Source organism: Rhinopithecus bieti, unplaced genomic scaffold (genome assembly GCF_001698545.2).
Source record: "Rhinopithecus bieti isolate Rb0 unplaced genomic scaffold, ASM169854v2 scaffold_57691, whole genome shotgun sequence".
Classification (NCBI taxonomy): Eukaryota; Metazoa; Chordata; class Mammalia; order Primates; family Cercopithecidae; genus Rhinopithecus; species Rhinopithecus bieti.
The window spans coordinates 2,549,123-2,562,851 of NW_016824383.1; the positions used below are offsets into that span (position 1 = coordinate 2,549,123).

A 13,729-nucleotide genomic window follows, 5' to 3' on the forward strand; every position below is an offset into this window, starting at 1 on the left:
CTTTGCTATTTATACTGATTGCCCGCATTATAAAAAGGGGCAAATTACAATCTCCAGGTAAACAAAAAACATAGACGACCTCCACATACTGAGTTAGGACTTGATTTAAATGGACCACTTATCCCACTCCTGCTCCCAGGAGCTCCCACTCCTGCTGTCCCATTTTCAAAAACTGTAACCTCACCTCAAAGTACATCCCAGGACTAAATGGGAAAGAGGTAATATTTCTCTCTTCTTCTCCCCAGGACTCCTGAAGAAAAGAATTTCTTATAAATGCTTTAATATTCAGGCGTGGGTTCAAGTGTAGAGCGATATCCTTTGATTTTCCTGCTAGTAGGTCAACATTAAAGCTTTTGAGAAAGGGAAAAAAAAAAAAAGCACCTTAATTAACCAAGTAGGACAGAGTAGTGGCAGTTTCAGCAATGTTAATGGCCAGGCCTGAACTATGACTCTTAACTCTGAAACATGTATCCACATGGACATGGGAATGCAGATGAAGTTGAAATTTTAAACTCAGCATTCCACTGATTTGTTACTTGTAAAATAAAATAAAAAATTAAAAACTGTTTAAAATGAGCGTTGAGGCTGAGATGTGGTTGGACAGAAATTGATGGTTTAACGCCAGTTAAACCAAATGACTACTTCAGGCCACAGGAGCCTGGGATCCTGTCAAGCAGGTATTCTCTTTTCATCATCTACCCGTGTTCCTTCCTTCTTGAAAGTATGCCACTTTCTAGGAAATAGCTCTAATTTCAAGCTTTCAGAAGGCTGCACATCTCTGGAAAAAGTTGTTAAAGGAGAAATTTTCTAAATCACATGACAAGAGGGGCCCTAAAAAATGTTGCCTGGACCGGGCGCGGTGGCTCACACCTGTAATCCCAGCACTTTGGGAGGCCAAAGTGGGCGGATCACTTGAGGTCAGGTGTTCGTGAAACCCTGTCTCTACTAAAAATACAAAAATTCAAAAATTAGCTGGGCGTGGTGGTGCGCCTGTAATCCCAGCTACTCCAGAGGCTGAGGTAGGAGAATCGCTTGAACACCCAGGGGGTGGAGGTTGTGGTGTGCTGGGATTGCGACACTGCACTCCAGTCTGGATGACACAGTGAGGCTCGATCTCAAAAAAAAAAGAAAAAAACAATGTTGCCTGATCTTACGGGGCTGCCATGGAGTTCTCCAAGGCAAAGGTAGGCCTCGTGGACAAAAATGCTACTCTCTTGTCTGGCCAGAAAAAGCTGACATCAGAACACTGGGCTTTAGTCTTGGCTCTGCCACCAACTAGCTGTTAGCAATCTAACCTCCTCCTGCTTGAATCATCTCACCTTGGAAATGAAGATTCTGACACTAGCCCTAATTCTAGCTCATAAGACCGCTCACGGGTGGAAGGCCATAACAGGCACAGAAGTATCTGCACTGTGACTGCTACCCAAGGATACTGACCTCTTGGCATTTGTATTCACTTCTCCTTTAACGACGACAGTTCGTCCAGGGCCCATGGGGGTGTTCAACCTTGCAGCAAATGGCAGGCTCTGAAAAGAAGCCACAGTTAGGACCAAGAGGTCTGCAGAAAGTCATCTCCAGAGAAAACTCGTGTCCAAAGAACACTAGAGAATGTTTCCAAGCCATGACCCTGTAAATCCCAGGAGGGGAGACAGTCTGCCTTGGTCCCAGCTGGGTCCCCTGCAGCAGCACTGTCCCTGGCTGGAGGCAAACACTCACTGATTTATTTTAGATGATGAAATGAGTGACAGGGTGGGACCCGATGCCCTCTGTATGAGTGAAACACCCCAGGAAGGCCCCCTGTGCCTGGGGACTGAGGCAGCACTGTGTTCTGCTCGCAGGGGAAGCAGCCAAGCTGGGAGGCGCTGAGGAAATACACAGGAATGGCTCAGAGGCAGGCCTGGTTGACGCTCGCATCTGTCCAGGGACAGAACACAAATGGAGAGGGGGCTGCTTTGGGCTTCTACTGTCGATACAGGTTACTTGTAACAGCTCATTACAACTTAATCTTTATATAGAGTTAAGAAAATTGGGGGCTCTTCAAACCTTTGACACATAGTTCATAGGTGGTATTTTGGTGCAAGTCAAAGTGTGATTGACAGTCGAATCTTTGCTCTTGGTGTAGACAGTTCTGGGTACGATTTTAGAAATGTCTCCTCTATTACTAGGCTGTAGGGAAACAGTTCTACAGTAAGGAATGGAATGAATGAAGCTGCCCTCCAAGGTTTAAACTGTTCATTTTCTATGCAATTTTATAAAATGTTCCACATGAAATAACCCAGGCAAAAATACTCACAAGCTGGGGCGTGCCAGACTTTGGAACCTATTGGAAAAGAAACAAAACACAAGAACGTTAGAAGGGGAAGAACTGTAGTTTATAATATGAAGCCTTGGTTGTGCTGAGCTGAGCCTGGCCGGAGCCTGGGACGTTCCTGCTCCAGTCTGGTGTGACCTCCAGGCAGCTGGTGCTTTAGGATGGGATGGGATGGCGTTGTGAAGGGCTACACAGGTTGAGAAGACCGTCTGATATCCCTGTTCACCTGAGTCCTTTATCCTCCACCATAAATTAATAATTTTTCATAGAACTATATGACATTATTTTTAAGAGATAGGGTCTTACTCTGTCACCCACACTGGGGTGCAGTGGCTCAGTCATGGCTCACTGCAGCCTCAACTTCCTGGGCTCAAGTCATCCTCCTACCTCAGCCTCCCAAAGCTGGGATCACTGCCATGCGCCACCATGCCCGGATAATTTAATTTTTTGTAGAGATGGGGTTCTCCCTATGTGGCCCAGGCTGATCTCAAACTCCTAGGCTCAAGCAGTCCTCCCACCTTAGCCTCCCAAAGTGCTGGGATTACAGGCCACGTTCACCCAGGACTACATGAACTTCAAACGTGTCTTAGTTGTCCTTTCCAGGGTGCCCCCAGAATGCTGAGATTCTATTCTGTGAGTTGTGAACGTGCCAGTCAGTAAGACCTCACTTTCTCCATTAATCACGGCGTGTTTTTACATTGCAATTATTCTCCCAGGGGTTGAAGATGCACATGGAAGTTCATTTGCCAGTGCACTGGCTGATGTTCAATATTCAGAAATACCCCAGAACAGTACTATTCAGCAGTTACGAGTGAGAGAGTTCTTTTTACATAAGAACAGTGAGTGGCAGTTACATAAACTGACAGGTGAAGCATCAGCAAAAACTTATTGAGTGCCTGGCACCACAAGTATGTATCTCAATTTTCAAATGATTACTTGCGTTCTAAAGCGTAATTTTCAAAAACCCAGCCTTCTTGCCACTTCATTTACATGAGAGCTAAAACAACATTTTTGAACCAGTGGCTCATTAAAAGATTTAGTATTTACCTTTTCTCTACTTATCTCTGTCAGTTCCAGACCAGATGCTTGGGTACTCTGTAAATCCTGAGAAAATAAAGATTAATTTGTAACATCCAGTAGAAAATATTTTCTATATATAACCTGTTTGACATATCAAAAAATTATAAACGGTACTAAAAATACGCTTGAAAACTATGATCCAAAAATACACTTAACACTGGGGTCCTTTCCGGCCCCCATCAGATTGGCAAACATCACACAGAATAAGAGGTAATGTCAACAAGAAGGTGGGAAGATGGCGGCTGACGATGCAAATTGTTTTTATCCTTGTGAAGGGTGAGTTAGTATGTCAAAATGTTCAATGCAAATACAGTCACATGTTGCTTAACAAAGGGGGTACTTTTTTTTTTTAGACGGAGTCTGTCGCCCAGGCTGGAGTACAGTGGCACGATCTTGGCTCACTGCAAGCTCCGCCTCCCGGGCTCATGCCATTCTCCTGCCTCAGCCTCCTGAGTAGCTGGGACTACAGGCGCCCCCCACTGCGCCCAGCTAAATTTTAGTATTTTTCATAGAGACGGGGTTTCACCGTGTTAGCCAGGATGGTCTCCATCTCCTGACCTCGTGATCCGCCCGCCTCGGCCTTCCAAAGTGCTGGGATTACAGGTGTGAGCCACTGTGCCTGGCCGAAGGGGGTAGTTCTGAGAAATGTGTCCTCAGGTGATTTTTGTCATTGTGCGAACATCACAGAATATTACTTAACAACCTTAGATGGTACTGCCTACTACACACCTAGGCTGTAGGGTGTGGCCTGTTGCTCCTGGACAGTGAATCTGTACAGCATGCACTGTACTGAATTCTGTAGGCAACCAGAGCGGGATGGTATTTGTGCATATAAACTTATCTAAACATAGAAAAGGTACAGTAAAAATACAGTATGACAAGCTTATGGGACCACTGTTGTATATGCGGTTCATCATTGAACTGTCCTTATGCAACACATGACTGTGCTCTTTGACTCAGACACTCCCAGCCTAGGAAACTCTCTTATGGAAATAGTCCATTTTACACCCATGCAAAGGAAATCCACTACCCAGCTAAAAACAATGTGTGTTTTGCTAAAACCACACTAGATTTGAGATCCTACAGACAATGAAGCCCTGGCTGATAAAAACCCTTCTGCTAGTGTGAATAGTTCACTTCCAAAAAATTAATGCTACAATCAGGGAGATCCGTCCTTTTTATGTCAATAGAAGTATTACTTGAAGACTTTTTCTACCATCTCACCAAAAACCATCCTCATAAAAGACCCCAAGCTGTGGAAGGTCACTCACCGAGCTGAAGCTAAAACCGATTGAGTGAATATTCACTTTGCCATAAATGCCCAGAGTGTCTATTTTCTCTGTGCCGATCCTGTGGCCATAGAGCAGAGTATGTTTTCCATTTACAGCCACCTAGAAAGATACAGAAGACAACCCCCCCCCAAAAAATAGTTAATAAATTAACTTATTATCCAAATTTAAATGTTTCCTTGCATCCAATTGTATACCCTTTCCCACAGGTCTCCACACACATCTGACCAAACTGTAACCGAAAGCACCCAAAACACTAGCAGTGCTTCCGAACTTCTTTTGAGTTCCTGATCTGATTAAGCACCAGGAACTGTCTCTCCCCAGACAAACACGCAGTCACAAATACAGGTGCGTGTGCTTGTGTGCGCCTCTGCATACATGTGAGACATCTGGGTTCGAAGGTCTCCTGGAAGCCCAGGCACAGGTGCCCTGGAGGTTGTGAACCCAGGTTAAAGATCAAAATCTGTTGACTTTGCTAAATAAAACTAATATGGACAAGTTACTCAACATATTTAAGATTCGGTTTTCATATTCTGAAGTAGGAACAATCTCTACCTCAACAGACTACAGTAGCGAGATGACGAGAAAGTGGCTTCCGCAGGTCCTCAGCACTCTACGTCGCTCCTCCTCCCTCCCTCTCAAATGCCAGGTACCAGGTTAGGTTATAGGCAGAACACGCAAGCAGCATACAATACAGTCTCTGACTTAAGGAACTTAAAATCCCATTGTGGGGGGCAAAATAAACACATAAAGCCAAAGCACAACTGGTAAAAAAAACTGTTAAAAAGAATGATACAGACACGGGCTGGAAAGGCCAGAGAAGGGAGAGGGGAATGGAGTTTGGGAGATTCAGAAAGATTTTCGGGCAGGAGCGGTATCCTGAAGAGCAGAAAGGATCTGCGCCAGAGACATGCGGGTCTGCTCTCACATTGGTACAAACCTCTACTCTGGAAAGCTCCACAGGCCGGAGGGCCAGCAGGTGTAAGAGCCTCTAGGACCAAATTCAACCATAAACATATGTGCTAGGTATAAGACACTCCATGAAGCCAGAGATGGAAGTGACATCAAGGATTTCTAGGATCTCTGGATCTAAAATCTCGATCCTACAGAAGTATCTTGTGGCAAGACTTGAATTTCTAAAACCCTTCTGATTTCTATGCTAGGATTGCCCTTGTTAGCTCTTTGGGTGGTGGCGGTTATATTATAACTTACCCCCCCATCACTAACATAATACTGTGTCAATTCAGAACTCAGTCCTGCTAGGAGAAATAGGATCTAATAAAAAGATCTGGTCACAATGGACCATAGTTCTGCACGGCAACAACTGGCTGGAGAGTAGTGGTGCCACACCTCACATTTAGGTGCCTTCCTGGTCCTTTTATGGAGAAAAACCACAAAGCCAAACAATGTCTCAGGTGTAGGAAATATAAGGCCGGGCTCACAAACGTGAAAAGCGCCCCTGTGCAGTCCTGCTCGCTCATGAGGACTCAACCTGTCCCTCTCCAAAACCTACCTGGAATTTGTCCTTCAGCACCATAATCACGATCTCAAAAGACTTTTCTCTTTTGAAAGGCGTGTCATAGGTGATCTCTTCCCGTCCCCATTTTTCTTTTATCAAAGTATTGCAAACAATGCAGCCGGCCCTTTTGAAACGAGGATTGAAATGAAAGGCCACGTCGGCTCGAGGTTGGACGCTGCTGCCGTACTGCAGATCCACCTGGAATCTGTATGAGGGAAGACACAGGGGCCCCAAGAGCACTCAGAAAGGAAAGCTCCCGGGAAAGGCCCAGCAGGCACTACACTCCAGGCCCAGTGACGGGGCTGACGGATCCCTCCTCGTTCATTCACTGAGGCCGAAAGAGCTGGCTGCCTAATCTTCTTTTCTGTCTTCCTCAGTAACACAGCCCCTGAGTTTGAAATGGGTCTGAATCTGCCCAGAATAAAAGCCTACCTTTCCCAGCCTTCCTTGCAGCCAGGCCTGCCTGTGCAGCTAAAGCTCTGCTGATAAGATGGAAGTGAGGGGCTCAGGGAAGACTACTGGAAACTGCCTTCAAAGTCAGCAAGCACTTGCCTTTTGTCCATCTCTGCTTCCCCGAAAACACCGTGTGCACCCATCCAGCTACCCAAAGCACACAGGTGAGGGCTGGAAATCTAGCTGCCAAGGATAACGGGAAAAGGGACCTCACCTCACCCTCAAGATAGCAGAGTGGTGAGCTGGAAGGAGTCTACTTCTCTAACAACTTAAAGGAGTTGACTGAAAGACCTGTCTCCTTGAGACTTAATTTTCACATCTCACTTAAACCACTGCTCTTCAGGTGTTAGGTACACAGAGCCGAGCCCAACACTAACGATACCACAGCTTGCATCCAAAGCAAGTTTCAGTAAAACCATCTGAACTAGATCTTCTGTGATGCTGTGGGAATGTCAGACTACAACTAGACTGTCCCTGTCATCTGACCACAATTCCTTTCTTTAATGACATACCTAATTCTTTTTTTCTTTTTCTTTTTCTTTTTTTTTTATTTTTGTCACCCAGTCTGGAGTGCAGTGGCTTGATCACAGCTCACTGCAACCTCAAACTCCTGGGCTCAAGTGATCCTCCTACCTCAGCCCCCTGAGTAGCTGGAACTACAGGCGCACACCACTATGCCCAGTTAATTTTAAATTTTTTTTTTACAGATGGGGGGGGGGGTCTCACTGTTGCCCAGGCTGGTCTCGAACTTCTGGCCTCTAACAGTCCTCCCGCCTTGGCCTCCCAAAGTGCTGGAAAAGCATGTGTAAGTCACCACATCCAGCTGATAGTTTAATTTTTTATACTGAAATCAGACTTACAGCAATGAAATAAATCCCAATAACCTTTATTTAGTCATTCATTCCCTGCTCCTCAGCACCTTGGCCAGGGCTGCTGATGAAAGCAAATTAGGCCTCAAAGTATCAAATGGTCTCTCCCACATTACTCTTTGTTATCATTCCACAATCACAGAAAGACAGCTTATTCATGCTCCTTCCTTCAGCACAATGATCTTACCTGTCCGCGTCACTAGGAACATGCCCACGTATTACAATCAAAGTTCCAGGATCCAACTGATCAGGAATGGTGCCAACATACGGGATTACCTAAGAAAAAAAATGTGAACAAATGTACGTTTACATAAACAACATTACTTTCTAAGCAATTACAATCCAAACTCATTATTGATAGAGAAAAACTATGTTTTTTAAGACTGCACATAAATCTGCTCAGAATCCAGCATTTTCCAAGTCATCTTTCCTATTCAAACAGCTATAAAAAGGAACCGCGCCAGGCGCGGTGGCTGAAGCCTGTAATCCCAGCACTTTGGGAGGCCGAGACGGGCGGATCACAAGGTCAGGAGATCGAGACCATCCTGGCTAACACGGTGAAACCCCGTCTCTACTAAAAAGTACAAAAACCTAGCCGGGCGAGGTGGCGGATGCCTATAGTCCCAGCTACTCGGGGGGCTGAGGCAGGAGAATGGCGTGAACCCGGGAGGCGGAGATTGCAGTGAGCTGAGATCCGGCCACTGCACTCCAGCTTGGGCGACAGAGCGAGACTCCGTCTCAAAAAAAAATAAAAATAAAAATATAAATATAAAAAAATAAAGGAACCGCATGGCCAGGATATTTGCAATAGCTGGCAAACCACTATGTCTCTTTGGAAAGAGACACAAGATACAAAATACTATTCACAGTAGTTTGTATTTGGCTGAGAGTTTGTGAAGCAAAACTTCTGCTTAATATGATAATTCTAATAGAAAAAAAAAAAAAAAACACAGTTGTTGCAATGCCATGTCTACTCATTCCTTTTCCCACTGTTCCACTGCTGATCCCGACAAAGTTCAAGGCCACACTAGGCCCAAAAGCCAATGCTGATGAAGACGATGACAAGCACTCACTGCCTCTGAAGGAAACTCCAAGTTAAGCCAGACCCCCACACCTGGGATTCCAGGGCCTGCTCTTCTCTGTTGGACTCCCAGACTGCAACCCAGACTGCACTGTGAGAAACCAGAGAACTGCAATGATCATGAGGATGAGTGGGTGCCTGTGGGTCTTCAAGACACAGCATCCACCTGCCTTGGACCAGTCCAGTCTGCAGGCGTGGGCTCTTACAGTTGGCCCCACCCAGTATTCAGGTCTCAACCTGCACCCTCACTGCCCAGAACCCAGCCCTTTTTTCTGGGACCTGCCACACTACCAGATCTTGTCATTCCCCTTCCCCAGAGATGACTACACTGTCCTCCCAGTCCACTGGCTGGGGACCTGTGCTGTGTGGCTGCCTCTCCTGCATCACAACCATCTGCCTCCATCTGGAGCATCTGACCAGGATGTGCAGCCCACACACCATTAAGCCTCACACCAAGCTCACCCAAATTACGATGTGCATGGTAAAACCTACCCAAGGTACTTCTGATTGTCAAGAAATAAGAAATAAAATAAGACGGGCCACAGAAAAGTGATTATCAATTGGTGGCTCCTAAACTGAAATCGACTTCAGGCACAGCCTCCTCTGTGGAGCCTTCTTCAAGCTCCCTAGGCTGACTGAGTCAGCCCCTCTCAGAGGCTTCATGATAGCACTTTGGATTCTGTTTGTTTGGATGTCAGTTTGCCTAGACTGTGAGCTACAGGGGACAGGACTGGCTCATCACCTTTACCTCCCCAGGAGAGAGGTCAAGAGATAATCGGTAATTGCATGGTGAATGAAAGAACTCTCACCTGTCTGAAAAGTGGGCTCTGGCAGGCCTCATACCTATAGAGGAGAGGCAACAAAGCAGCTGCTGAACTGCAAGCTGAGCCCACAAGCTCCCTGTTGCCTTAGGCAGTAAGATGGGAAATTATGGAAGCCAGTTATCTATTTGCTGTCATAGCAATTGCTAGGAGTAGGGTGGAAGGCCCATGACATCAGAGAACAAAAAATATAACAGAGAGTGTACACTGGGGCTACAGCTGCACATCAGAGTAGCTGATTTTGTGTGTAGAGAATGGGGAAAGACCTACATCCCTACCTTGATCTTTTGGGTCACAGCTGGTTCCAAGAATATATAGCAGCATGTTTCATAGCGTTAATCTCTTAATAAAATGAGAGGTTTTTATAACTTCAAATTTCATGTTAAAATGATATTTATGGCCGGGCGCGGTGGCTCAAGCCTGTAATCCCAGCACTTTGGGAGGCCGAGACGGGCGGATCACGAGGTCAGGAGATCGAGACCATCCTGGCTAACACGGTGAAACCCCGTCTCTACTAAAATACAAAAAACTAGCCAGGCGAGGTGGCGGGCGCCTGTAGTCCCAGCTACTCGGGAGGCTGAGGCAGGAGAATGGTGTAAACCCGGGAGGCGGAGCTTGCAGTGAGCTGAGATCCGGCCACTGCACTCCAGCCCGGGCGACAGAGCAAGACTCCGTCTCAAAATAAATAAATAAATAAAATAAAATAAAATAAAATGATATTTATGCAAAATATTTAATAACACAAATTTTAGTAATATAAGTGAGAAAGTAATCTATAAAGGCATATATAGTATGATTTCAACTAAATAAATACAAGCATTAAAAAGAAAACCATGCTAATTAATCACATCGTATCCTGCATCAAAATATCCCATATACCCCATAAATAGATACACCTACTACATACTCAAAAAAATTCAAAACTAAAAAAAGAAAAACACTAAAGAAGTCAGCCAAAATGATAACAATCGTTTTCATGGGGATGATGGGATTTTAATTTTTTTCTTCATCTACTTTCTTACTTTGCAGATGTCTATAATAAGCATCGATATTTTATAACCACAAAATATTTTAATTATATGCTTAATTTTAGAGCTGGAAAGAGCTTTTGAGACAAAACAATCTATTTCCATCACTTTTTTTTTTTTTTTTTTTAAGACAGAGTCTCACTCTATCCCCCAGGCTAGAGTGCAGTGGCATGATCTCAGCTCACTGCAACCTCCACCTCCCGGGTTCAAGCCATTCTCCTGCCTCAGCCTTCCAAGTAGCTGGGATGCCCAGCTAATTTTTTGTATTTTTAGTAGAGATGGGGTTTTGCCATGTTGGCTGGGCTGGTCTCGAACTCCCGGGCTCAAAGTGATTCTCCCAAAGTGCTGCGGTTGCTTTGGGAGGTAATGAGCTTCTGGATGAGCCACCATACCCGGTCCCATCACTTTTAATACCTTGTTCACAACTGTTAATAGGTTATTCCAGTTTGAGAAACAACTATGCTAAGAATGGTGGCCACTTGCTGCTTTAGTTTTCTGGGGTCATGCTTTCTACTTCAGAAAAGATCCTGCATTACTTCAGTAATTTTTTTTTTTTTTAACTATGAGACACAGTGCCCTGCTGCTGACTCATTTAACCCACAACTGTATGGCTCCTGTGAAAATGGAGGATATTCATTGTTTTCTAGGCTACTCCAAGCTACTTTGGTGATTCACAGATCATTATTAATTTACATTAAAAAAATTAAAATATGATCTGATCACACTGGAGACGATACCGCAAGCTTATGCCACAGTCAGGTTTGGTGTTATTTGCCAAAACACCCTTGCTGATTCATGTCGCTTTGCCTTTTTGATGATTACTTATTAAATGCAAGGCTCTCTATTAGGCAGACTGCAGCTAGAAAGAAGCGTAAGAGTCAGACACCCAGGAAACATAATTAGAGCGAAAAGGTGATACTCTGTTTGGCTGTTGAAAATTGGTATCCCCTTCCATATCTGGAAAATCCCCTACCCTATGAACATTAGACCTCATCTAGACTGCAACAAGGTAAAAGCAGGGGACAAAACTGCCAATTAGAATTTCCAGCTCAGATTTTAAGAAAGAACCAGTGACAAGAAGCAGCCACAATGATGCAGTATTCACTCTGGCAAGGGGGCAGCAGCGGTATCTGGGGTTGGAGAAAGTTACATCCGGGGTCAGAGGCAGCTATATCCAGGGTCAGAGGGGGCTATATCTGGGGCCAGAGGGAGCTACATCCAGGGTCAGAGGGAGCTACATCTGGGGTCAGAGACAGCAGTGGCATTGGTAAAGTAGCAGAGACACAGTACCATCTGTGTCCAGTGGTGACAACAGATGCCTCTTCATGGGAACGGTCCTACAGCATACTTGTGTATCTGTGGCTACCTATTCTCCCAGCGGCACTATCATTTAGCAAATTCCTTTTCTGCTTAAAGAGTTGGCTTCTGTTGCTTGTAACTACAAACTCTGACCAATTCAACATCTTTTAAAAAAAAAATGGGGTCCAGGCACGGTGGCTCACACCTGTAATCCCAGCATTTTGGGAGGTCGAGGTGGGCCGATCACTTGAGGTTGGGAGTTGAAGACCAGCCTGACCAACATGGAGAAACCCCATCTCTACTAAAAATACAAAATGAGCTGGGTGTGGTGGCCCATGACTGTAATCGCAGCTACTCAGGAGACTGAGGCAGGAGAATCACTTGAACCCGGGAGGCAGAGGCTGCAGTGAACTGAGATCAGGCCATTGCACTCCAACCTGGGCAACAAGAGCGAAACTCTGCCACAAAAAAAAGGGGGGGGGGGGGGGGGGCGCGTAAAGAAGAGTCAAAGAAATGCTTCAGGAAAATGGGATAAGGAATTCTAACTGAGGTAGCCAAAGACAGTTTATGAAGAAGGTACGATTTCAGTTGCCATTTCAGGTAGAAATGGCATTTTACAAAAGCAGAGAGGCAGGAAAAGACAAGACCCATCTGCTCTCAGTGAGTAGTCAGGGAGTAAAGAAAGGTACAGCCAGGGTCAGATTTGAGAGGGGCATACGAAAGAAGTGCTTAGGAACAACAGTCCAGTGGGGTGAAATAAGCCAGAGGTCAGGAGGTCATCTAGGTGACTGACTGCTGCCGTAAACCTGCCGTGAAGCGGTAAGGACACAATCCACGTTGGTAGCAATGGCCCTGGAAGAGCAGAGAAGTCCAAGAGATGTTTCAAAGGAAATTGTCTACATAGGGCCACTAAATAAATGACAAAGCTGAAGGGGGAAACAGGTTTCTTTTTTTTTTTTTCTTGAGACAGAGTTTCACTTTTGTTGCCCAGGCTGGAGTGCAATGGCACCATCTCGGCTCACTGCAACCTCCGCCTTCTGGGTTCAAGAGATTCTCCCGCCTCAGCCTCCTGAATAGCCGGGATTACAGGTGCCCGCCACCACATCCAGCTAATTTTTTTTGTATTTTTAGTACAGATGGGTTTTACCACGTTGGCCAGGCTGGTCTCGAACTCCTGACCTCAGGTGATCCACCCACCTTGGCCTCCCAAAGTACTGTGATTACAGGCATGAGCCACCGCACCTGGCCTGGGAGACAGGTTGCAGAAGGAAGATGACGAGTTTAGTTTGTGACACTTGGTGTGAAGCGTTGGCAGAACATCTAAGAGCAAATCTGCTGAGAAGACTTGGAGACTCAGAACCACACTCTGGGTGAATGGCCAGAGCACACATCTAAAAGTCAGGGTAAAGATCCTTTGTAAAGATACCAAAGCAGATAAAGAAATTGAAAAGCAGGACAGGTCAGGCAGCAAAGGCTCAGTGGTTTCTGAAATTAGGAGGTTTGCAGGAAAGAGTTAACACTGGCAGGCCTGACTGCTGTCCTTGAAAGGCCTCCTTACAAGGCAGGCCCCTGGCTGGTGTCTAGGAACTTGAGATTTTAGAAGGGCACCCACCAACCTGATAATGGGGATTTCCTGTACCTGAATTGTTTATGCAAATAATATGGTTATGCTAAACACCTGCTTTCCTTCTGGGAGACTAGAATTTTTTGATTATGTGTGAGGGTGCTTATGTGACCAGCCTCCAATAAAAACCCTAGGGACTGAGTCTCTAATGAGCTTCCCTGGCAGACAACATTTCACAAGTGTTGTCACAAATTATTGCTGGAGGATGTAAGCACATCCTATGTGGCCCCGGTGGGAGGAGACCTTGGAACTTGCACTGAGTTTCCCCTGGACTGCACCCTCGGTGCCTTTCCCTTTGCAATTTTGCTCTATATCCTTTCTTTTCTTTTCTTTTTTTTTTTTTTTTTTTTTTTTT

The 13,729-nt window shown here is 45.4% G+C and overlaps 1 protein-coding gene across 5 annotated transcripts in view; it reads right to left on the reverse strand.

Moving 5' to 3' along the window:
- Positions 1-13,729, reverse strand: part of LGALS8 (galectin 8) — a 35,826-nt gene that overhangs the window by 7,346 nt on the left and 14,751 nt on the right. For 4 of the 5 annotated variants that reach the window (XM_017862269.1, XM_017862272.1, XM_017862271.1 and 1 more), the window contains 8 exons: positions 7,709-7,797; positions 6,194-6,404; positions 4,663-4,782; positions 3,359-3,415; positions 2,294-2,320; positions 2,044-2,166; positions 1,438-1,526; positions 185-350 (listed from right to left, as the gene is read on the reverse strand). In XM_017862269.1, coding sequence (XP_017717758.1) covers positions 185-350; positions 1,438-1,526; positions 2,044-2,166; positions 2,294-2,320; positions 3,359-3,415; positions 4,663-4,782; positions 6,194-6,404; positions 7,709-7,797 — 882 coding nt within the window. The remainder of the gene's footprint in view (positions 1-184; positions 351-1,437; positions 1,527-2,043; positions 2,167-2,293; positions 2,321-3,358; positions 3,416-4,662; positions 4,783-6,193; positions 6,405-7,708; positions 7,798-13,729) is intronic. The other variant, XM_017862273.1, reaches the window with a different exon arrangement.